Here is a 24099-nt window from a genome sequence, read left to right as displayed (position 1 = left end):
CACTTGGCAGCTCAAGACATCTGCTCCCCTCTGGACTCCCCACGGGGTACTTCTCCAAGCCTGTTTCTGGTTGTCCCCTCTTCTCCTTCTCCAATAAGCTCCTTTTCTGACAGTCTATAGAGAACCTCTATGGGATCCCTGGGCACGGTGGAGAGGACACGCTCCCTGGCATCGGAAACTATGACTCAGGTAAGCAGATGCCCCCTTATCTGCCACAGAAGTAAAGCGTGCAATATGCAGTGAAGCCCAGGCACCCTGTGAGCATCCTCCACGCCTGCTGGACGACGTGCTTGTTTCAAATGGCACCAACGCGCTCATAAATCACAGAGCAGTGGGGCTGGAAGGGACCTGCAGAGGTCCTATCTAGGCCAACCCCCTGCCTGAGGCAGGATCAGCCCTGTGCAAAGCATCCCGGACAAATCCACCATCTAGCCTCGTATTAAAACTACCACCAACCCTGACACAACACAAGACATCACGCCCGAGCCTGCCACAGGTAAAGCCAGGGGACCACGGCAGCCAAGAGCCTGCTTCTATAAAAGATGGCTAACATACATGCATGAGACCCCAAGTAGAGGCTGTGCCCCTGCTACAGAGCAAGGCAACCCCCAGTCCTTACCAGTCTGACCAGGGGGTAAAATTCCTTCCTGACCCCAAATGTGGCAATCGGTCTGACCCTGAGCAGAGGAGCCAGGAACCTCTGGCTTTAAATCCCAGCATTGGCACAGCCCGGTCGCCATCCCTAATGAGTCCCTCCTCCAGTCCTGTCATCCTCTTTCTCCCTGGGTCACAGGCCGTCTGTCTGCGGAGGAGGTGGACATCATACTCCAGAAGTGCGAGGGCGGAGTTGACGCTGCCCTCCAGTATGCCAAAAACATCTCCAAGTACATGAAGGACCTCATGTACTACCTAGAGAAGAGGACCACGCTGGGTGAGTGGGTAGCCGACGTGCCGAGTCCCCAGACATCGTCATGGGCTGCAATGCCAGTCCTTTTGCATGCTCCTAGGGGCTTGGGGCTGGGTCCTAGAAAAGAGCTGCCCACAGAAGGCAGGTGGAGGGCTCTGTGCACGCTGCCATGTCTGCGTAGTGCTTCAAGAACTGATGCACCGTCTTCCCCAAAGCAATTCTCCGGCAGGGCGCATCCCTTGGTTTCACAGCCATTGTTGCTTCCTTCCCTTCTCTTCCAGAACTGGAGTTTGCCAAAGGGCTGCAGAAGGTGGTCAACAGCTGTAAGCAAACCATCGCTCAGGAGGTAGGTGTCCCCACGCCACCTGTGCCCATCAAGGCCACACCAGCAGCCAGAAACATCTCCCTTCCCCTCCTGCACGGGTCTGCAGCCTCTGGAGGGCTTGATAACCAGCTGGGGTGGGTTTTTCAGAAGCCCTGGGAAGCAGGCATGGAGTTAGGCCAAGCCACCAACTGAGTTGAAGCCAGAGGTCAACACTGAGCCCTCCCAGAAAAGTCCCGCACCTCTCTTAATGTCTGAGCATCCTCCCTCGCTGGCAAACTCCAATGCCCCACTGCAGCACTGCAGAGCTCAGCACCCCCAGGCAGACACGAAGCGGTGTCAACGTGCAAGGGAAGAGGTTACTGCCCAGGGTTATGTAACGCAGCAAACCCGCGATAATGCTTCAGCTTGCAAGGTCTAGCATGTCAAGCTTAGATCTTCTGACTTTCCCTGCTGCTTCAGCTCATAGGGGTTGATGCATCAATACTTAAATCTAGCGCCAGGCTTCAGCCCACAGCACCCAAGTGGTGTTTGCCTTCCACTCTCCTCCACCCACACACAGCTGCAAGCGCTTGCCTGGCCTAGGGCTCTGCCCAGCTGCTGTTGTGCTGACCCTGTGGTCCTTTTCTAGTCGTATATGCCGTTCCTGTCCATCTACTCGCTGGCTCTGGAGCAGGACATGGAGTATGGCATCTCGACTGTGCAAGCTTCAGCCACCTTGCAAAACCATACCTTCTTGCAGGTAAGAGGAACGCACATGCACCCCCGCCCCGGTGCAAAGAGGCAGAGAAAGCCCTTAGTTTTGCTCTTTGGTCTGCACAGGACACATGGTGCATTCGTGTTCCTGACTTAGAAAGAGGAAGTGCTATTTGAGTACAGGCCCTCCCCGCCCCAAGACTGTTGCAGTAGAAATGCGGCTTCGGGGTCCCCATGCGCAGGGACCCATCCAAACCCCAGGTGCTGCACACAGGGGTTTCGCTTATCCCCAGCATGGGGAACCTGCAGCAGCCCCCTCCCCAGCACTTATAAAACCACGTGTGCTGCCCAGCTGGACTGATATAAACCAGCCACAAAGTTATTACACGTTCTATGTGGAACTACTGTGCGGCTTGTTTACTGTACTATCAGGCCCTAAATTTGACTGCCCATGTGGCTGGGTTACTAGTTAAGGGGCAATAATGGTGTCTCAAATGTCGCATGTTTCAGAGGCCTCGGGATACATTTGGCTCACTGCACTGAACTGGACGTGAGCTGGAGCCAGAGCAACTCATCCAACGTCCTGGTTTCTGGGGTGTTTGGATAAAGGGTCTGGCTCTTGGATGACACCGTCCAAGGTTCAGGAAAACCAACCACCATCCTCCAGCCCCACTCAGAGCCTGCATATCGTTTAGACACGGTTTCACACATTGATCACCCGTAGAAAGCTGCCCAGCCGAGGCTGTGCGCCAGCTCCAGTGAACTGATGCGTTTGCTGAGAGCCGTCCTAAGTGAAACCGCATTTGGCATCCACTGAACTTGCGACTCTTTGTCCAGAGCGCAAAGCCACCCCACAGCTGGGCACGACTGGCATTAGTGACTCGACAGCACTGCTCAGTGGTTGATGTCCAAGCCCTTTTACAAAAGAGAGAAGCATCCCCTTGCTCTGACCCCTAATAACGTTAGCTGCAAACCACTTTGGGGTTCCTCCTTCTTCCTCCAGCCGCTAACCATGAGGCGCCTTGAACATGAAAAACGACGGAAGGACATTAAGGAGCAGTGGCATCGGGCTCAGAGAAAGCTGGTAGGTGCTACAGAGCCGGGCTGTGCCAGGGGTTGTGTCGCGGTGGCAGCTGGGCAGGGGCCCCTCTGACCGTGCCGTCAGACTCCCGAGTCCTTAGCATTGGCTTTAGAAACAAGCACACGCTGCTGGCCCCGGACCCGTGAGCACAAAGAGACAGGCTCTGCCCCGATGAGCTGGTGGTCTAAGTCTAGCTCCTAGCCATGTCTGCATGGAGCGTGGGAGTACTCAGCTCCGCTGCGGTTCTCGAGGGGGGGTCTCTCTGCCCGGCTGGACCAGATGAGGGTGAGGAAGCGGGAGGATTTCACGGCTTCCATTTCTCGCCCGGCAGCAAGAGGCAGAAGCCAACCTGCGCAAGGCCAAGCAGATGTACAACCAGCGCTGCGAGGAGCACGACAAGGCCAAGCACGTGACAGTGAAGGCTGAGGAGGAGCAGCAGAGCACCAGCAGCAGCACGGCCACCAAGACCCTGGACAAGAAGAGGCGGCTGGAGGAGGAGGCCAAGAACAAGGTGAGGGGCGCTCGGAGGATGTCTCTCGCTATCCTGGGATGGAGCTCCCCCCTCGTCTCGCTCGAGGGGCAGAGGAGGTCAGGTCCTCTGTCCGGGCCGTGCCACGGAGCAGTTCTCACCTCTCGCTGTCCCCTGGGGCTTTCAGGCCGAGGAGGCGCAGGCCACGTACCGGACCTGCATCGCTGACGCCAACACGCAGAAGCAGGAGCTGGAGGACACCAAGGTGAACGTGCTGCGGCAGATCCACGAAGTCATTAAGCAGAGCGACCAGGTCATCAAATCGGTGAGCAGGGCTTGCTGGCTTGGGGGGGCACCTGGGGCTCGGGGCAAGCCCCTGCCACACACGGCGCTCTGGGAAGTCAAGATCTTCCCAGCCGTCCACAGCTGGGACGACGGCGGCTGCTTCTGAGGTTAGCACAGAGGAAGAGCTGCTTCCAATCCCTCTGGCTCTTCCAAGCCAGGTCTCGACTCGAGATGCAACGTGGCAAGCGGTGTCCCAGGTTTCTTGTTTCATGTCTCCCTAGCTCTAGCAGGCAGGGTCTCGGGGCTGCTCTGCCCAGAATCGCTCCTGAGCCCCTCCATCTGTGTCCCTTTCAGGCCACCATCTCCTTCTACCAGCTCATGCACATGCAGACGGCTGCCCTACCCGTCTACTTCCAGACACTGTGCGAGAGCAGCAAGCTGTACGACCCCGGGCAGCAGTACGCCTCCCACGTCAAGCAGCTGCAGCGGGGAGACGAGCCTGAGACCCTGTATGACTTCGAGCCCTACGTGCCACAGAGCGCCTGGTAGGGCAGCCAGAGCCTTAGCACGGGGTCTGTGCCAGAGAGCCTCCACCACCGCCCGGGACCCTTTCTCTTGGGCAGGGGTACTAAGCACCTTGTCAACTTGGAGAGAGCTCTTATGATGGGAAACACAAGCTGGGTAACTGGATTCCCCCCTCCAAGCCAGCATCCACACCTGCCCCTTGCAGAAACTCCAACTGGGGAAGCCCAGGACAGGACTATCTGGAAGCTCCCGGTGTTGCCCCAGCCCCCTCAGTTCCCCCGCTCCGATATACTTGCTCATCCCAGGTTCAGCGTGGACTGGGGGGTGGTGAAGCCAACTGGTGAGGCAGGCTATGGGGTATTCAGGATAGAGGGCAGATAAGTGAGTCCTTCCCAAGTGCCTCTTTCCTCTCCCCTCTACCGGAATGATCCCTTTTGTCTTCTTCCTGCCCCGTAGGTCGCCCTTCGCTCGGGCACGGAAAGGCAGCTTCAATGCCAGCGACTTTGCAAGCAGCAGCGTGGATGGGGCTTCTCCCTCCAAAGATACGGGCATCCCCGAGGGAGGTGCAGCGGCCAAGGAGCAGCACGGCGGGGCGGTGCACGTCGAGCGGAGAGGTGAGCTGCTGCCAGGGGTCTCGCGCGGTATCGTCTCCAGCGGGCTGAAGCTGAGCACAGTCACTCTGTTGCAGCTCCCCCTCAACTCTAAGGCAGAGGACTGGAAAGTAAGATCCCAAGTGATCATCACACAGGAGTGGGTCCAAGGCCAAGTGTGATATATATTGTGGAGGAGCTGGGGAAGAGACGTTGCCAGCCTCATTTCCTAAAGGATACAGGCTTTTTGGTCTATCATCCCTCTGTTTGTTCATGTCCGGCAGACCTGTGGTCTTTCTAGCCCAAACTTGGGTCTCCAAGTGTAGCACACAATGCGTGGGTTGGAGAAGGCATCGCCATCCCTCCATCTACCCTATGGTGTTGGTGCTGTCGGATAGGAATAGGTCTTCCTTACCCTGGCCCCTTGCAAGCTGCTGCCCTGAAGGACTAGGAGCTCTTGTGCATCTTGTGAACGAGTGTCAATGCAGAACTGTGCGGACTCTGCTATCGGGGCCATTTCTTGATCCAGTTGCTCGGAAAGGGGTCGGTCGACAGCCGGTTTGCCCTTTCCGCACCTAGGACTTGAGAACGCGCTCTCATGCACTGCAATACTCAGCCTGGTCCTGGGCTCCCATGGGTTGTTTCCACGAATCCAGCAAATGGCATCTAATGTATGAAGCGGCTTGCTTTGCAGGTGGACGGGGGCACCAGGTCCATAAATCTTGGCCGACATCCATCATCGAAACCGAAGGCAGCCTGGATCCAAGCTCAGGTAGAGTATCCTGGCAGCTGGGGAGCGGTGAATGGGGCAAGGCGTTTGGGCGTGGGAAATGCACCCATCTCCCTGGAAGAGAGCCGGCTTGCCTAATCATCCCTCTCTGTATTGCGGGTCGTGTTCTGCAGGTGAATTCAGCCGGAAGCTGCAGCGGTTGTCTTCCAACGGCACCGTGTCCTCCAGCGAAGAGCTGGAAGAGAAGGACGAGAACGCAGCCTCGTTTGAACAGAGTGCGTGATGGGGCGGGAGAGGCAAACAAAACCCCCCAGCTTCCAACCCCAGGAGCTGGCACGCAGCGAGGCGCTGAAGAGTCAGCTGGTGGGAGCTCTTCCAGAGCGGCTTCCTCTTTCCTTATTACCTTGCGGAAACCCTGGCTGGCCTGCCCTACAGCTAAGCCTGCCCGCGGGGCTGTTGGCCATTAAGTCAATAGAGAGCTGGCTATGAGGCAACCTGGGGGCACCTTTTTTTTCCCCCCTCCTGAAGTTGGAGGGGAGCACAGAGAACTTGAGCAAGGGCTTCTTTGCAGCTGGGATTCTCCATGTGTCCTTACGCATGGGAAACGCTCATGAATTTCAAGTGGAGGAAGGAGCAGGTTGCCTGCCCCAGCAGAAGTGCATAAACCCTCAGCACGAGGAAGCCCAAGCACTCCGCTTTTAACATAAAATGTAATTGCTGAACTCGGCCGAGGGAAAAGCAGCAACCTTCAGTTAACTGGGGCGTGCGCTATTGAGCTCTGACAAGCTGAGAACCGAGGGGTGACGTTAAAAAGCAAACACGATATTATCTTAATACAAAGTCTCCCATCTCAAAATGCTCCCAAGCTATGGAAAAAAAGCTTGGCTAAAATGCAGTCACCCGTGAGTGACCGGCTGTGGCAGCTGGTCCGTCGCACCGAAGAGGAGGGGAGGAGGGTTGGCTGAGGGTGCCGAGCCCAAGCCCGTCAGTCTCTCGGGATTGTTTAACGTTCAGATAGATAAGATAGGTGTAAGGCCATCTCCAAAAACAATCCATTGCCGAGCAGACCTAGAAGGGTGCTGGGCTTTGAGCCAGTCGCTCCAGACAGTCCCGTGCAAACCATCTCCCCAGCTAGGACGATAATGAACGTGAATGAGGGGCCCAGTACCGTGGAGCTGATGGGAACTCCCCGAGCAGCCACGTGCTGTTTGCTTTCAGGAATCTCCTAGCGTCACGCCACGGAGATGTGAAAGTCCCTACACCTAAATGAAAGGCATGACTGGCTTGTAGCATCACCGAGGGACCCGGGCATGGCTGGGGGGTGCCCGCTCTCACTGCCTTCGCTTCTCGGGGTGAGGACCGATTTGGAGGGATCTGTTTCTGTTCTGCTTCCAGGCATCAACGGGATCACCCCGGAAATGACGGCTCCCACGGGCCCCTTCCGAAACATGGGCTTATCCAAGGCTGCCCAGACTCATCGGCTGAGAAAGCTCCGCACCCCGTCCAAATGCCGGGAATGCAACAGCTACGTGTACTTCCAGGGGGCAGAGTGTGAGGAGGTAAGGGAGGGGGAAGAGAAGGGGGCTGCAGCCACGGGGGCTGGCACTCAGGTGCCCGCAGCCAAGGTAGAGGTGGCATCAGCCCTTCATCCCTCTCCGTCATCAGCCTCTGGCTCTGCAGCTCTGCAGACGAGGAGGAGCCGCTGCGCTTCTGCAGTTGATGTTGCTTTTATGAGCCCAAGGTGCAGACACAAGCAGGGGCTCGGACATGCAAGGGAAAAGCAGCAAGTGCAGGTTGAGCCTGCAAAAAACGGGTGTCCCAGGAAGCCCCTGCTGTCGAGAGAGCTGCCGCTTAGCCGGTTCCCTGGTGCAGGGACAGGTCTGGGGGCAATGCCCCGGAGAGGTTTTGCTGGGTTCTTACAGAAAACCCGGGGGAGCGTTTCAGATCCGCACGCTCTTGCTCTTGTACGACGGCTCCTCTCCCGACAGCTGGCAAGCGTCTCTTTGGGAAGGTCTTTCTGATGTCCCCGAGGGGGGACTTCTGTCTGGCCACACGGCACAGCTCCCAAATGTGTCACACCTTAAATGCCGAAGCCAGCCCCATTGCCTGAAGCTTTTCCTCTCTGGGTCGGGGGGGACGTCTTCCTGTCTTTCTCCAACCATCTTCCTGCCCATTCCAGTGCTATTTGGCTTGCCACAAGAAGTGTCTGGAGACCCTGGCCATCCAGTGTGGACACAAGAAACTCCAAGGGAAGCTGCAGCTCTTCGGCCAGGACTTCACACAGGCTTTGCGCAGCAACTCGGATGGCATCCCCTTCATCATCAAGAAGTGCATCTCCGAGATTGAGAAGCGGGCTCTGAAGACCAAGGTGGGCGCCTCTTCTCTGCCCGTGCTCGATTCCCGTCTCCTGGGCTGAGCTGGGTAGCTCCACGCGTGGGTGGCCAGTGCCTCGGGGTCATTGCATGGAGCTCCTCTCTCGGTAATGGTGGAGCAGAGTCTACATTTCACAGCAGAGCTATCAGTCTCTTCCTAGTGGGCTGGGAGCCAGGAATACTTGCTTGATAAGTCACCTTGGCTCTGACAATGCCTACCTGTAGTCCCAGACAAGTCACCTCCCCTCCCTGCCTCAGTTTCCCCTCTGTGAAGGAGTAATGGCGGCGGCAGGTGACTGCAATCACTTGGAACCTAAATATGAGGCCATAAAACTGCTGCTTTATATCAGTCAGTGGAGAAACATCCCTCCCAGGCTTTTACCCGTTATTATCTCCTCCTTGCAGGGCATCTACCGGGTCAATGGCGTGAAGACACGTGTGGAGAAGCTTTGCCAGGCATTTGAGAACGGGAAGGAGCTGGTGGAGCTGTCCCAAGCCTCCCCGCATGACATCAGCAACGTCCTGAAGCTCTACCTGCGACAGGTAAGAAGCCAGGGGCTGCTGGGGATCCCCTCTGCAGAGGAGGAGATGGGGGAAACCTCCCAAGAAACTCTCCCGTACCAAGCCCCGCCAAGCGACCTGTGGCAGGAGAAGGAGCGCGGACCAACACTGGTGTTAAAATCCACGAGCTGCACGGCTCATGGCAGTGGCAGTGACCTTAGGTCTCCGCCGGCCTGCAGAGCTTGGTGACTTAAAGCGGTGTGGACAACTCTGAGGCTGTTATCGTGGTTTTTCAGCTCCTGAAAAAGGAGATGACCCTGGAATCTCAGCTTCTGTTAGGAAAGGCAAGAATCGAGCCTTGTCGGCTGCTGAGACGAGCCCAGAAGAGGGGCCCCAGCTCGTCTGGCCAGTGGGTTGCAGGCAGCTTCGCGGGTGCTGAAGAAATGGGCACCTGAGGCAAGCTTCACCTGCGGTTGCAAAATCCTCAGGCCTAGACGGCGTCCCTCCAGATCAGTTAGACGCTCGTCGGGGTGGAGGGGGGCTGTTCTCAGGTTTTGTTCTCCATCCAGGCCTGTGAGCCCAGTGCTGATGGCACCCGGGCAGTCTGGCTAGGGAAGTGCTTTGTATCTCACTCCTGCGCCCGTTGCTGTAGCTTCTTTGTTCGTCCAAGGCATTTCTCCTCCCAGCCCCCCGGGGAGGTGGGAAAGTAGGCTCCTCGTTCTGCAGTGGTTGGGTGCGGCAGCAGCTGCAGAGCCAGGGCGTCGAGCCCAGTTCTCCTGTCCAGGCCCATCGCTTCACGGGCAGCCCCAGCGGGAACGGCTGCTGCTGGTATCTGGGTGCTCAGGGAGGTCTGTGCCTTCAGCCCAGGTGCTAGTGACTGAAACCGGCACTGCAAACTGCGGCCCACAACCCCAAACACACACCGCAGGGCAGGAAAAGAGGAAGCAGCTTCTCTCACTCGTTTTTTAAGTCAGACTTTGGCACCCTGCACCTTAACTCTTTCGCGACTCGCCTCTTTAAGGACCGCCACAAAAGGGGCCAGCGTGGCGACTCGGTGGGGCTCCTTGCACGGCGGCGGAGTTACAGATTCGCGAACCGAGAATCTGGCCTGTGATCTCCACGGCAAGGCAGCAAGGGAGCAAAGCACAGCAGCGAGGAAGGAGCAGACCAGTGCCAGGCCCCGAGCACCTGGCTACTGATGTCCCCAAACTAGTTATGGAAATGGGCTGCAAAGGACCGCAGGGGGTTACCCGGTCTGTCCCTGCCCTGAGCCAGAACCGAGTCTACCTCGATCTCTGCTTGGCCTGCTTTTAACCCCCCCGCATTGACGGGGGTCCAACATACCTAGCCCTTTGTAATGCTTAATGAGCCTCAGAGCTGTCCTGCTAACTGAAATGGTCTTTGCTTCAAATGAACATGGAGAACAACAGCTCGCTTCCTCTTTGTATCACCCTCTTACAGACTTGCAGACCTGTGGTGATTCCCCTTGGTCTTTTTTCTAGATAAAACCCGTTCAGTTCCTTCGGGCTTGCCACACACGTCATGTTTTCCAAGCCCTTTGTGTTTTCAGTGCTTATGTCTGGACTTCCCGATTTCTCTTTCCGTGTCGCAGAGCGCGGTGCTCACGCTCAGCCAGGTCCTTCGGCAGCCCCGCGTCCCACCTCCTGCCAGCGACCCTCCTCCGAACACGATCCAGAACGAGAGCCGTCCTTTTGGCAACGGCATCGCACTGGGGACTTGTTCAGCCCGTGGTCCCCTGGAAAACTCTCAGATCCTTTCTGTGGTACAGCTGCGCAGCCAGTTACTTCCCATTTTTTGCATGAGAGCAGTTGATTTCCCCTTTCTTGGCGTCTGCTGCACTTGTCTTTGTTCAATGTCCTCGTGTTGATTTTAGACTTTCTCCCACGTATCAGGAGCGTTTTGAATTCTGTTGTCCAGCGCGCCTCCATCCACAAATAGCCGGGGCGGGGGGTCATCCACAAACAAGCCCCTGGGAGGGAAGTCCCAGAGACTACCCGGCCTCGGGCTGAGCTGGCAGCAGTGCCATGTGCCCTCTTGCCTGCGCAAGCGGGGGCTGAGGGTTGGTGCAGTATATTCCTGCCAGATCCCCACAAAATACGTTGACTTTGTGACCGACCGGAGCAGACATCCAAACCTCGGTTGCAAGCGAACTGCAGAAATGCGGGCCGGGTCCTGATGGAAGCACCGAGCTGATCTGGATCCCTGCGGGACCCCACCTGAAAGGCCTTCCCATTTTGACAGCAAGTCACTAATACCACGCTCTAAGCGTGGGTTTTCAACCCGTCGGGTGGCTTCATCTATACCCCACTGCCCTAGTTTGCTTATGAGAACGTCATGGGGGGCATTGACAAAAGCCTTCCTAAAATCAAGATATATCACATCCAGTCTTCCCCCCCGCCCCATCCATACACCAAGTTCCCCCTCCAAGAAGGGAATAATATTGGCTTGACATCATTTGCTATTGACAAATCCATGCTAGCCGCCTTCTATCACCTGATTATCCACGTGGTGCTTTTAAATAGCTGTGTCCTAGTAGCTTTCCAGACTGAAGTTAGCCTGACTTATCTATGACTCCCTGGGTCCTCTTTTCCCCTTTTTAAAGACAGGAGCTATGCTTACCTTTCTCCAGTCCTCCAGGACTCATCCAAGACACTTGCTGTCATTGGAGATGGGTTTGGCCAGCTCCTAATGCTTTCTAGAGAGAAGTTCACATCAGGCCATTGCTGCCGTGAATACATCTGACTTATTTAGATAAGTTCCCGGGGCAGGAATTTGCCTGTTCTGATTTCGGCTTGCTGCAGAGACTGTCTCGGAGGATGAAGGTTTGAGGCATTAAAGACACCCTGGACGCAGACTCTGGAATCCCAGCCGGGCTGGCACTGACTTTCATTCCTCCGAGATAAACTGAGATTTGGGCAGTTTACAAACCAAGAACCTGTCTGCTCCACGGGGACATTCAATGCCACACAAAGAGGGCCTTGGCAGCCGCACTGCGCAGCACGCTGCACGCCCAGCCTCAGAGATGGCTACGGCTGATGGGAGGAAGGTGTTGGTTAAATGGAAAGACCAAATGGCAAGATGAAGCTGAGCTGTACATTGCACCACTGAAAGTTGGGCTCTGGAATAAGAGAGGGCTCAGCATACTGGGATGCAGGCAGGGAGGCCTTTTTCTTTCCTTCCCCTCTCCGGTGGGATCTGGGATGCTTGCTAGCCATAGAAGTGAAGACGCCTCGGCTGAGGAAGGTGGAAGGGTGTTGATGCTCAGGCCCAAGCTGGGGTTTCTGAGATCAGGGGGCTCTTGCGATACCAACCCTACTGGACAGCTTCGGCTGGCTGCGCAGCCCATACCGTGCCCATTTGCTTTGACGAGGCCATCTCCCTTCTGCTCTTTTTGCAGCTGCCGGAGCCCGTCATGCCCTTCCGCCTGTACAACGCGCTCATGGGGCTGGCCAAGGAAAGCCTGCAAGGCGGGGGCGAGGCCAAGGGCAAAAGCGGGAAGGGGGGGCCCGAGCTGGTGGACAAAGGCACCGACACCGACAAGGTGGTCATCACCCTGGTGCTCAAACTGAAGGAGCTGCTGAAGGAGCTTCCCCGGGAGAACATGGCCACGCTGCAGTACATCGTGAAACACCTGTGCAGGTGCGGGGTGTGGGGGCTGCCGGGAGGGTGGCGGGGACGAAAACCTCCGAGGATGGAGAGTCCCCCACCCCTCTGGGGAGCCTGCTCCAGTCCTTTACTACCCTCCTCGGGAGAGTTTTTCCTAATGTCCAACCTCAGCCTCCCTTGTTGCAATTGAGCCCATTGCTCCTTCTGTCATCTGCCCCCACTGAGACCAGCCCAGCTCCATCCTCTTTGCAGCCCCGCTGCAGGGAGGTGAAGGCTGCTATTCAATCCCCCTCGGTCTTCTCTCCACCGGCCAAATCAGTCCAGTTCCCTCAGCCTCTCTTAGTTGGACAGGATGATTTGTGGGGGGAGGCATGACTGTGGCGACTTCTGTCCCCCAAGGACGTGGATTCCTGTAGTATCAGCAGAGCATCTCCTCCCTGGAGCCCCCAGATGTGCAAGCTCAGTCTGTCCATCTGTGTCCTCCAGGCCCTTCTCCCCGCACCATTACATCATGAACAAGCCCCTTTTTGTCTTCTCTGTCTGCTTCAGGATTGTGGAAGTGGAGCAGGACAACAAGATGACCTCGGGCAACCTGGGCATTGTCTTTGGACCCACGCTGATGCGCCCAAGGCCCACCGAGGCCACCATTTCCCTGTCCTCGCTGGTCGATTATCCCCACCAAGCTCGCATCATCGAGGCCCTCATCATCTTCTACACAACCATCTTTGAGACCACCGACGCCAAGCTGCTGCCTGATTCCAGCGAAAGGGCTGAGGATGCCAAAGAGGATGGGGCCAAGGTAGGAGTCCCTGGGGAGGGAGTAGGAGTAGCAGGAGGGAGGTAGGAGTAGAGGGAGATATACCAGGTGCTTAAGGGAAGGAGGCCAGAATAACTGTTCTGCAATAGCGGCTGCTCTTGTTCTACACCGAGGGCCTTCGTGTGGCTGAGCTTAATCCACTTGGTGAATTCACACCTCCTCTCATTGCATGGTGCCTTCCCTGGGTAGACAGGACAGAAGGATGAGAGCGAGGAGGGGTGGAGAGTGCATCATTAATTAGCGGCACAGAGGGAAGCGGCAGCCAGAGCCCTGTGGAAGGGGCGGCAGCCGAGCCATGTCGCGCAGAGCCAGGAGACTTGCCCCCCACACACATGACCTGCCCTATTTCAACTGCCTCTTCTTCTCACCTCCTACCATTTACCCCCTTTCCTTCCCTCCCAGGACGATGCGGTTTCACTGGCTGCAGCTCCGCAAGGCAGCGGCCCCTACCTCGAACTGCCCTCGGAGAAGGGGGATTCTGATTACAACGCGGACTCGTACGGAGGTGAGTGCAAGCCGTAGGTAGCCCCGGTCCTGCAACCCCCGCATACAGAAGAAGCTCATGCTGCTTCAACCTGTGCTATATCTGTCCTGCTGCAAGTCCCCAGTCCCATTGATCTGCATCTTTCATTGGTGGGGGTGGGCTTCTTACATTGCCCAGTACAGACCTGCCATCACTGGTCTTGGCTCGACCCCTCACCCCAGTTCTCCCAGCCACAGGCTCAGCTGGGCTCTCACTTCCATCACTCATTTGAGCTGCGTGCTTTTGATGTGAAGGGGAAAAACCTCACCGGGATGCACTGCAGCCAACAGGGCCCAGTTCCAAACGCTCACCTTTATGGGCGGACACACAGAAATCCACGGGCAGGGAGAGGCTCCATTGCACCAAGGTCTTGCTACTCCCACAGCCTCGGGCAGGAGCGTGATCAATTGTGTGTGTCCCCTAGAAACCGCCGATCGCTCCATAGACTCCGACTCCGAGCTGGAAGAGGGTGGGGAGCCGCTGGCCTCGGGCGAGGACGCCCCCCGGCACCCGCTGGTGACGCAAGGCAGCGAGACGAGCGCGGACGAGGCTCACTCCTGCGACGACCTGAGCGAGGGGCAGCGGAGCAGGACCTGTAGCACGGGGCAGTGGGACGCGGAGTGCGCCGCCTCTCGCCAGCGCGGCTCGCCGGGGGAAGAGCAGAGCGACCTGGAAGAGGACTCCGGGCCGGAGAGGGAGGGCGGCGCGAGACCGCTCTCTGACTATAACACAAACCAGTCCAACAACAAGCCGCCGGCCCGTTGCAGCCTGGGGCACGGGGGGCTGCCCACCATTCGGCTACAGGACGGCAAGTTGGTTGTGAGGTCAGCCAGCGAACGGCAGCCCAGATTTGTCTAGGCCGCCAAGCTAAAGCCACGCGATAGACACTGGGGGAGGGCAGCTGAGCAGGAGCTCCCCACCGGCAGCTAAGCCACAGGCATGGCTGTGTACAGTCGGAGAAGAGAAGGGGCTATGGCAGAGCTGTGCCTCAGGCAGCTCACATGGGTTTTGTATGCTGGCTGCAAACCAAATGACTGAAACGTCCATACAAACCCCGCGAGGCACTTGGCTTTCTGCAGGACTTTGCCAGGACGGCAGGTGGACAACTGCATCCGAGCAGGATATCCTCTTGCAAGGAGCCCCGCGGAGCTTGATATTATCTTGCTACACTGGACTGTAAAGAGATCGTGACTTGGCTGTACCCACCTGGGCTGCCAGAGGGGGTTTCCTGTCTTCCCGTTCCCCAACCTCATGCCTTTATTTAAACCGGTCTGCAAGGAAAGAACTATTCAAGTACCTGACCCACCTACATCACTGCGGTTGCCACAGGTGGTGCTGGGAGAGATTGCCAGTAACACCGCCGACCAGGAAGAAGCTGAAGGGACAACCTGCTGGGAGAAAGCACTGCCTCCTTCCCGCTCATCAAGACAACAAGAGCTAGCATTTTATATTTATACAGCATCTAGGATCCTTCAACGCTCAGTACAGCAGCCCTGTGCACCAGGCAGGATGGCAGAGGACAGACACCAGGCCACACAGCACCATGAGGAGCAGAGACAGCTCTGGACAAACTTATACCCCAGCTTCTCGGAGAGGACTTCCAAGCCTCCAAAGGTCTTGAGAATTGATGCAGTATATTCCTGCCAGATCCCGTCGAAGTACACGGACTGTGGGACCAACTGGAGCAGACATCCAAATCTCCGCTGCAAGTGAGCCGCAGGAATCTTGGCACTTCCTTGCAGCACAGGAGATAAACAGCGACGTGCCTTTTTGGTCTCCACTGAAAAGTTTGCCCATTGCTTTTATTTATGGGCATTCTCTGCTTGTCCGGAGCACAGGAGCGGTAAGCTGCTCGTAACTCAAGAGCTGAGTTACCCGAGGGGTGTCACGGCTAGTCACGCTGTCCACGGGGCAGTTCCTGAGAGATCCCAGACACGCTTCAGTCCTTTGCATAGTTTCTTTTACGGGCACCTGGTCTCCTAATCTCAAATGGTCCAAAAGAGACTTGAGGTGTAGCTTCACAATGGAAGAAAGGGCGGCTACAGCTCTGCGAAAATCCCAGACGTGGGCACTGCCACGGCTGCAGGCCCCTGCACTGAAGTTGGGCGGCTTGCTCTCTCGTCCTAAGCCTAGAGCTATGGCTGGCAGGGAGCGCTGGCACCTTCCAGCGGAGAAGACACTGGAGCGTCCAGCGCCACTGCTCACGATGTTAAAACGGAGCCCGGGAAAGACGGCTCTGCAGGGAAGGAGCAGCGGCAACCAGACTGGGACGAACTCTGAACAACGGAGCTGAAAACAGTTTCCTTTGAGCTGCTGCACTAATGGCTTCTGCTTTCTTCTGGCAAGCACTGGGAGTAGCACAGCGCAGGCAAGGGAGCAGGGGGTCTGCGACAGCCTCAGAGCCCTCTCAAAGCAAATAGGCCAGCGTAAGATGGGGAAACCAGAGAACGGAGGTCGCCCCTGCAGCCTCTCCGTCTGCTGCCTGCTAGCTTCAAGCAGAGCCCCCTGCTGCAATTTTGCCTCCTGTCATTTGAAGCACAGGCTGACCGAGTCTCCATCAGCTTTTCCGTCTGCCCCCGTCGCTGGCAGCCCGCAGCCCGAGGCTAGTTCGGAGACGTACCGATGCAAAGCTGTTTTGAAACTCGACCAGATGCACCCCCTCAGCAGCCAACTGGGTTAGCAAAGATAACTCCCGCCTCTTCATGCAGAACAGGCTTTGCCATTAGAGGTCACTACACGCTGCTAAATACATTAGGCAGAGAGCGCAGCTGGAAAGATAAAGGAGTTTGACCCATTTTGAAGCCAGTCAAGCTCAGCACATGAACTGTTCCTTCACTGGAAAGAAACGGCCAGTCCAAGCCATCTTCGGGCCGGCTATGCTACAGACGCAGCAGGCTGAAGATGTGCTGAACGACCGGCTACCTCAGGGGTTTGGGGTGCGATAGATACGTCTATGTTGCGGAGGGCAGGGCAAAGATCCAGACAACTAGAAAGAGCTTGTGGATGTGACATCCAGAGCTCTCCGACTTGTTTGAGCAAAGCCCAGCAGGATAACGCAGCCACTTATGAGAGGCGGTGGAGGTAAAGAGGTACACAGAATACAGCGCATAGAAGAGATGGAGCTGGAAAGACGAGCAAGGATCCTTGCCGCGTATTTCATCAACAGGAGAGCTGCGTTTTAAAACTGGTTGTTTCCACAGCAGAAGTCAGGACTACTCACCAGCTCGCCGTGCTAGCGGTAACAGTGGCGGCACTGTGCGCGTCTGCAAGGAGGAATGGGTGAACGCGAGGGAGTGGACGGGCCACGATGCCCAGGTGTTCTGTTCTGAGGGCTCTGCTTGTGCTTGGCAATGAAAACCATCACCCTTGTTTGTATATAGGTTTAGCCCGGCGCACGGAGCAGCATCGTGTGGTTTGTGCTTTCTACCAAGTCACCCGCTTCAGTGAAATAAAATGTTTGGAGCGTATGCACCAAAAGCCACGTCTCAGCCTCCCTTCTTTAGCCTCGTGCTGCTGCAGGGCCAAGGAGAGACAAGCAGCGCCCTCCTCCAAGGCAGTTCTGTTAGGCAGCAGAGTCCCGGTGCCCACCTTGTAGCAAGGCAGCGGGATGGCCGCTTATGTTGGGAGTAGTCAGTGAGCACGGTCCAACGGTTACAGAACAACTAGGAGCCAGAGCTCCTGAACCGCATGGCCCAAGACTACACCAGCTTCCTGTGGGACCTCAACCAGGTTTCTCCATCACACTGCAGTCCTACCTGGCTATGAAGGGACACAAAAGGAAGGGCAGCAGCACATCAATCAGTGGGACAGAAGGCCTTAGATCAGGGGTGGGCAAAACATGGTCTGTGGGCCGGATGCGGCCCACCAAGCCATTCTATCTGGCCCACAGGACCCCTAAAAAATTTAGAAAATTGGTATTTATCTGCCCCTGGCTGCCTGTCACGTGGCCCTCGACGGCTTGCCAAAACTCAGTAAGCAGCCCTCCGCCTGAAATAACTGCCCACCCCTGCCTTCGATTTACGGGGATGGAAACTTTTAGAGAGGGGGTTCAAAGAAATTTGGAATAGTTTTAGATTCTTAACAGCATCCACAGGCATTTATGCGCATCCATTTTCGTCCTCCGACGAACCAGATATCTGGCGCAGGGGAGCAGACTTGATTAATTAAGCCTGCTTCACACACAAGCTGATGCGTGCTGTGCTATGGCAGGTGTTGTATGAGCAGCAGAATACGCGTGAGCACGCAGAAAACAGTGATGGTGTGAAGGCAGAGCATCAGCTCCCCAGCAGCAGGTATCAAGCTTAGCACGGCTTGGATATTTGCCTGCTCCCAGTCCCTGCTGCGGAGAGGCATCCCACTCCAACAGCAGGTCTGAGGAGTGTTGCCACAAATATGGAGACAGGTGGGAGGCTCTACAGCTCAGTGCTACAGGACAAGATTTCACCGCAGCGCTCAGCAGCTGCTTCTGAGATGGGAGGGGAGAAACATGGAGAGTAGCCCCAGGCAACTCTGCTGCAGGGTTGATTGCAGAGAAACAGTACCAGGGAGACATGCCCACAGTGAGAGCCTTTATTAAAATCCTACTAAATTAAATAGACCATGGCATGGTCCTGGTTGTCTGAGCTTCGATCCAACCAGGCAGCTTCCAGGACAGTCAACAGACGAGAGCAAGGGAAGAGCTAAAAGCCCAGATTTCCACCAGGGAACTCTTGCGTGTGTATTTTGACAAGTTCAAGGACCTGTATGTAAGAGGGACAGACAAGCCCAAACATCTGTAAAGCGGCGCCGGAGAAGGTGTTCGCTGGATACCACTGGATTCTTCTTCCAAACCTGGAAGAAAGAGAATCTGGGATTTCTCTCAAGAGAAAGAGCAGCATTTGGAACATCTCACTCCTGCCTCTGCTGAGCTTCTGCAGACACTTGGTGCTCTACGCCCAGCCCAAGGCACCTCACACTTGTCCCTCAATATCCACTACCTGTTACAATGGAAAGCTTAAGACAGAGGACAAGACCAATCAGGTCCCATCTGGTCCATCCTTGTCACTGCAGAACTGTTCCATACAGTGCAGGGTCGTCATCTTTGCCCCAGGCTGGATCCAGACCGCAGGGCTCAAATCGGGTGGTGGCAGGGGTTCAGTGGCAGCAGAGCCAAGTCCCCACCAGACAAGCAAGGGCAGTGTCAACATAGCCTTTGCTCACCCTCCTGCTGCCAAGGACAGTACCTAGTGGGGCTCAGGCCCCACTCCTGCCAGGGAGCCCAGTGAGCCAGATGGAACGCTCTGCAGGTCAGATCCAGCCCGCAGCCATGTCTGACACCCCTGCTGCAGTGTATTGTTCAGGGTTTTGTCCAAGCTTCCCACATCACTTCCTAGGGAGGTTAGCACAGGGGTAACTCAGAGGAGTTATAGCATGGATGTACAACATTGCCCGAGACAGGCACGTAGCCAGCCCCTCTGTAAGCAGAGATGCGGTTTCACCTTACCTGACGCCCTGCACACTACTGCACCAGTCGGTAGGTGATGTATCGACCTGCTGTCTCACTAGGCCGTATGATCTTGACCACCTACGAAGGCAATGAAAGCAACCAATGGGCAAAGAAGGCCAGCACCAATTTCACTAGGTAGGACTTCAGGGGCTTTGCCTACCTGCCATCCCCTAGCACCACTGCCACCCTACTTCGAAAGTCCTTACCTGCCCTCGCTTTATCCCAAAGTATCTGGCCACGGGATCTCCAGCCTGTATCCTTGGCAGCTGGTTCTCTCTCAGCTTACTGAGCAACAGTGAAGGAAAAATCACCAGTGGGGTAAATCAGCTGGGCCTGCTGCCTGCTCTGCAGGCTCACAGCAAATAAAAGCACTACTGTATACACCACAAGTGTGGTAGTTTCCAGCACAAAGCACATCTGTGCTGGCAGGGGCTTCAGGGAGGCTCAGAAACAAAAGGATACTATCTGGCTAGCAGCTCAGTGACTTCTTCCTTTGTCATGACCACGTGCTCTGGAACCAGCTGCAAGTACAGAAGCAGGGAAATCTCAATAACCCAAGGAGAGAAAGAGAGAGAGAACGAACACATGCAAGTGAGCGCAAAAAACATTGTTTCCTGTAGTGACCAGTGTTAGGAACACAGGCTTAGGAAAGACTGGAGTAGCTATTAAATGCAATGCCAGCACCCAACAGCACAAAAGCACACCGCTCCAAGGGCCTGGAGCCCCCAGACAGCTCCAGGATGTGACTGACCATGCCCAGCTCACACCGATGTACCCAGGCACTGGACTCACCTCATGTTCAGTGATGTTAATCAGCAGCTCTTGCTGGAGGAACTGCTCCAAGATGTACTTGGGAGCCATGTCTACCAGGGACTGAAAGAAAGAGAGTGAACATCAGCATGGGCTAGCAAGCCCAGCGCACCAGACTGAGCTGGTCCCGGGTTTATTCAGACTGGGGCTAGAGTATGCCATTCCCATCATATTGCCTTCGCTACTTCAAGGGCATGCGCAGGTGTGGGTAACAGACCTCTCCACCAGCAGCAGACAGGTGAGCACCACTTCCCCCATCACAGCCTGACGTTTGCCCACTTCTCCCCTTGCTAAGCCTTCTGCTCCCTACTGCTCTAGTCACATTTCCTCTTGTCGTTCCTTGAATCACTCCCACCCTCCTCACTTCTTCTGTCCCTCTTGGGCAGCAACGCCGCGATAAGGGAACGAGTCTCATTCTTGCTGGGATTTTCCTGGCCCACTACCGCAGTATCTGGGCAGTAACGCACTTCACTGCCTGCAAGCTTCGCTGACAAGGAGTTAAGAGCAGTATCTTGTACCTTGCAGAATACAAAGTTTGCTCAAGTCAAACCCCCGAGGGGTAGGAAAGAGACTGTTGCAGGGAGTACAACCGTGGCATGTTCCCTAGGTATTTCTAGCGAGCCGAATCAAGAACCCCTCACACAGCTGATCTGTAAGAGCAGGGTCATCTCTGTGGCATATTAAGTAAGACCCATGGAGAGCCTTGCAGTAATTGCTGATATAGTCGAGCAACCTCCGCTGAATCCAAAGGGTATCTGTGCCCAGCGGGGCTCGTCCAAGGACCGGACTCGAGCACAGGCACGTGCCACGAGTCCATCCCCACTGCACCCCCCCCGAACGCCTCTGGGGCCAGGCCATCGTGTACGTTTGCACGGACTCCTCCGCATCTACGCCAGGTGCTTCTTTGTTTGCTTCGTAAAGGAAACTCACAGGAGCCACTTCCTCACACAACTGCAACCCCAGCCTCTGATGCTGCACCGCGGCCTCACCACACATAACAAGCAAGCGCCTTTCAGGCCATGCCGGCTTTAACAAACAAAAAAGCAAAGCTCAACCTTGCCCCGTAGGGCAGGGGGCGGCGACATTTTTGGGCAGAGTACTGAAAACACTCACGACTCCCAATGTGTAAGACGTCGGGCGGACGGCGGGGGAGCTACAAGGGGCCCAATCCTCGCTGTTGCCGTGTACCCACCATCCACCCAGAGGCCGAGCAAAATGCCCGCGAGCGCCGCCCTCCGGGGTAAGAGCAGTGCCCCGGCCCGCGCGCCGGGCTCCGGTCTCGGCCTCTCAAGTAACGGTCGCCGCTTTTACGGCACCGACGTGCTCCACGAGGTCGCCGCGAAGGAGGCGCGACCCGGCGCGTCGGCCCCCGAGAGCCCGAAGGCCGCCGGCCCCCGGGCAGGGCAGTGGCGCACCTGCTTCGCGGACGGCGTCATGCCCTGCTGCACCACGATGAGGGCTCTGGTGATGTTCTCCTCCTGCATCCTCTGGCAGTACAGCTTGATGGTCTTGATCCCCACCTTGGGCTCCTCTGAGAAGAACAAAAAAAAAAAAAAAAAAAAAAAAAAAAATCAGGCCAGGCGGGATTTAGGAGAAGGGTCCGTTTCCTTTACGAGAGCGTGCGTCCCCCCGCCGGGTTTCTAACAGAGAAGCGCCGCGGAGCCTCACCGGGGAAGAAGACGAACATCTGATCGGTGGGGTCGTCGTTGTGAGCCACCAGCACCGTGAGGTCGGCGCGCCTCGGCCTCCCCTCGCTGGGCTTGTCGCCGTACTGCCCCTTGAACTCGTCCAGCGTCTGGTCCAGCTCGTCCTGCGTCACCAGGTAGCCGCGGTCGTGGCAGAGCTGCGGGGAGCGGGCGCCGTCAGCTCCACGAGGGGTGGGCAGGGAAACTGAGGCACGAGGAGGAGGAGGGGGGGGGAAACTGAGGCACAGGGATGGCAGGGGGTAAGGGAAACTGAGGCACAAGGAGGAGGAGGGGGGGGAAACTGAGGCACAGGGATGGCAGGGGGTAAGGGAAACTGAGGCACGAGGAGGAGGAGGGGAAACTGAGGCACAGGGATGGCAGGGGGTAAGGGAAACTGAGGCACGAGGAGGAGGAGGGGGGGGAAACTGAGGCACAGGGATGGCAGGGGGTAAGGGAAACTGAGGCACAAGGAGGAGGAGGGGGGGGAAACTGAGGCACAGGGATGGCAGGGGGTAAGGGAAACTGAGGCACGAGGAGGAGGAGGGGAAACTGAGGCACGAGGATGGCAGGAGGTAAGGGAAACTGAGGCACAAGGAGGAGGGGGGGGGAAACTGAGGCACAGGGATGGCAGGGGTAAGGGAAACTGAGGCACGAGGAGTGTGGGGGGGGGGGGGGGGGGAGGCCTGGCCCACCTGCATGATGGTCTTGCGGATCTTCCACAGGCGGTACGTCTCCTCCTCGTCGTCCATGCTGCCCCCGCGGGCCGCACTGCGCAGGCGCCGCCGCTCAGGCCCCCGCGCGCGGGTGTCCGCACTAGTCGCCTGCCCGGCACAGGGCAGGCGGCATTTAAGGCGCGCGCGTGACAGGCAGTGCGAAGGATGCCTACGCCAGCGTCTGGCTGAGAGGAGGGGTCCTTAGGAACAAAGGCTCCTGGGAGATGTCGTTCTCCCGTAACAGAGGCCTCTGCCGCCCCCTGCAGGAGCCCCGTGGGGCCGCCCGTTTCTACAGCCGGGCAGTTTTACCCCTTGCGCCCGGCGCTGCTCGGAATTGAATGCGCGAGTCACCCGCTAAGTGCAATTTATCTGTAACACGTCGTCAGGGCCTGGGGTCGCTCGGGGCAGCTGCCAAGCCAGGGGGATTCTCCAGGCATCCTCCCTTCAGATGGATAAGCACCCCCACCAGCGCAGAGCGAGGGTTTGGGGAAGGGGGTTGCATATGGGGAGGTGCGCCAATCCCGTAAGACACGGCGCATCTTTTCTCTCCCCTTTAAAAATATACTAGAAGATTCAGGAAAACCCCAGAGACCGTGGGCGACGTTCATTTGGTTTAAGATGGAGATAAAAGGAAATATCACTCTATTGAAAGGATTTTAAACCAGTCTGCAGGGCTGCGGACAAGGAGCTTCGTTACCAGAAGGCTTCAAACACACCGAATCCGTGCTGAAGTTTATGTCCATCTCCTAAAAGAAGAAAGAAAGTGGGTGGAAGGGGAGCTGTTACCTTTCTCTACCGACCCCGGACCACTAGAGCACCCAGTCGCGGCGCGAATGAGAGTATCTTGCCACCCTGGTACTCGAGGGAAGCCAGTGCATTAGCAAAGGCCATTGAGAGCGTGGGAAGAGCATCATTTTGGTTCGTAAAAATGCAGGGTTTCCACGCGCGCCGTGGTGATCTCGCTCTGCTGCAGCGGTGGAGCGGGGGCAGAACGCACGCTCCAGCGGGGAAAAGAAAGGCAAGGCAAGATTAAGGGGGCGAGCGTTCTTGACCGCTGGCTCGCAGCCGGGGAGGGAGAACTGGTGGTAGCTCCTGGTCCCCAAACGAGCGGAGGATGGACAGGAACCTCCACGGCCTGGGCTGCTTCTTGAGGATCTTATTTCTGCCTCCAGCAATGGATCTCATGCTCTGGAACCAGCTGGAAATACGGAAGCAGGGAGATCTCAATAATGCAGGATCAGAGAAAGAGTGGGCATGCAAGCGATTGCAAAAGCTACTGTTTCCTGCCACACGGGTACAGGAAAGACTGGGGCAGCTGTACGCGGGGTGCGGGCACCAAGGGCACGCTGTGCCAAGGGCTGGGGCCCCGGACAGCTCCAGGACACGGCTGACCGTGCCCAGCTCGCTCCAGTGTACCACGCACCGGACTCGCTTAGTGCTCAGTGAGGTTATTCAGCAGGTCTTCCGCAAAAGACTCCTCCAGGGTGTCCTTGGGAGCCATGTCTACCGGGGCCTGAACACAGAGGTTCTGGGCATCAGCACGGGACAAGCCAGCCAAGCAAGGAGGAAGAGGAAGGGGGGGAAACTGAGGCAAGGCGAGGAGGAAGGCCTCAGGCGAGCCCAGGGCCGAGTCCCGTCCCCGCCGCCCGCGCCGCCCATGCCCTGCACGTGCCGCCCTCCGGCCCCACTGCGCATGCGCTTGGCCGCTCAGGCCCCCGCGCGCGGGTGTCCGCGCTAATCGCCTGAGACCGCCGCCCGCGGCGCGGCGCCCCCAACCTTCCCGAGCCCGCCCCGCCGCCCGCGGGTAGACGTCCCAGGCCGCTCCGTTTATGGCGCGCGGGTGACAGGCGGCGGCAGGGACGCCCACACCAGTCGGCGGCTTTTGTATGTGGGGCCCCAGAAGCAAAGGCTCCTGGGAGATGTAGTCCTCCCATAAGAGAGGTCTCTGCTGCCCCCTGCCG

At 57.0% G+C, this 24099-nt stretch overlaps 2 protein-coding genes across 2 annotated transcripts in view; one reads left to right on the top strand and one right to left on the bottom strand.

Moving 5' to 3' along the window:
- ARHGAP45 (Rho GTPase activating protein 45) overlaps nt 1–16922 on the top strand; it is a 31363-nt gene extending 14441 nt beyond the window's left edge. Inside the window, exons 6-23 of the mRNA XM_019484118.2 lie at nt 114–189; nt 794–931; nt 1189–1253; nt 1861–1971; nt 2929–3009; nt 3338–3517; nt 3663–3800; nt 4115–4305; nt 4742–4899; nt 5570–5647; nt 5779–5880; nt 7001–7164; nt 7785–7973; nt 8383–8520; nt 11897–12138; nt 12655–12904; nt 13325–13427; nt 13870–16922. Of these exons, the coding sequence (XP_019339663.1) occupies nt 114–189; nt 794–931; nt 1189–1253; nt 1861–1971; nt 2929–3009; nt 3338–3517; nt 3663–3800; nt 4115–4305; nt 4742–4899; nt 5570–5647; nt 5779–5880; nt 7001–7164; nt 7785–7973; nt 8383–8520; nt 11897–12138; nt 12655–12904; nt 13325–13427; nt 13870–14303 (2838 nt within the window). The 3' untranslated portion in view covers nt 14304–16922. The remainder of the gene's footprint in view (nt 1–113; nt 190–793; nt 932–1188; nt 1254–1860; nt 1972–2928; nt 3010–3337; nt 3518–3662; nt 3801–4114; nt 4306–4741; nt 4900–5569; nt 5648–5778; nt 5881–7000; nt 7165–7784; nt 7974–8382; nt 8521–11896; nt 12139–12654; nt 12905–13324; nt 13428–13869) is intronic.
- Nucleotides 16923–18000: 1078 nt separating this feature from the next.
- Nucleotides 18001–22236, bottom strand: POLR2E (RNA polymerase II, I and III subunit E). The gene is made up of 8 exons (XM_014611548.3): nt 22118–22236; nt 21409–21583; nt 21156–21271; nt 19723–19803; nt 19393–19451; nt 19137–19215; nt 18928–19008; nt 18001–18275 (listed from the first exon to the last, which is right to left on the bottom strand). The coding sequence occupies exons 1-7, from the start codon at nt 22172–22174 to the stop codon at nt 18943–18945; spliced, it is 633 nt and encodes a 210-aa protein (XP_014467034.1). The 5' UTR covers nt 22175–22236; the 3' UTR covers nt 18001–18275; nt 18928–18942.
- Between the last annotated feature and the right edge of the window lie 1863 nt (nt 22237–24099).

Source organism: Alligator mississippiensis, chromosome 16 (assembly GCF_030867095.1).
Source record: "Alligator mississippiensis isolate rAllMis1 chromosome 16, rAllMis1, whole genome shotgun sequence".
In the NCBI taxonomy this organism is placed as follows: domain Eukaryota; kingdom Metazoa; phylum Chordata; order Crocodylia; family Alligatoridae; genus Alligator; species Alligator mississippiensis.
This window is presented reverse-complemented; position numbering and strand designations above follow the sequence as displayed.

Excerpts from the sequence above, each read along its gene's own strand:
- POLR2E (XM_014611548.3), bottom strand. The coding sequence starts at position 22,174 with ATGGACGACGAGGAGGAGACGTACCGCCTGTGGAAGATCCGCAAGACC. Across the intron at positions 21,272-21,408 it reads GATGTTCGTCTTCTTCCCCG|AGGAGCCCAAGGTGGGGATC; the intron begins GTGAGGCTCCGC and ends TGTTCTTCTCAG. Across the intron at positions 19,452-19,722 it reads TTAACATCACTGAACATGAG|CTGGTTCCAGAGCACGTGGT; the intron begins GTGAGTCCAGTG and ends CTGTACTTGCAG.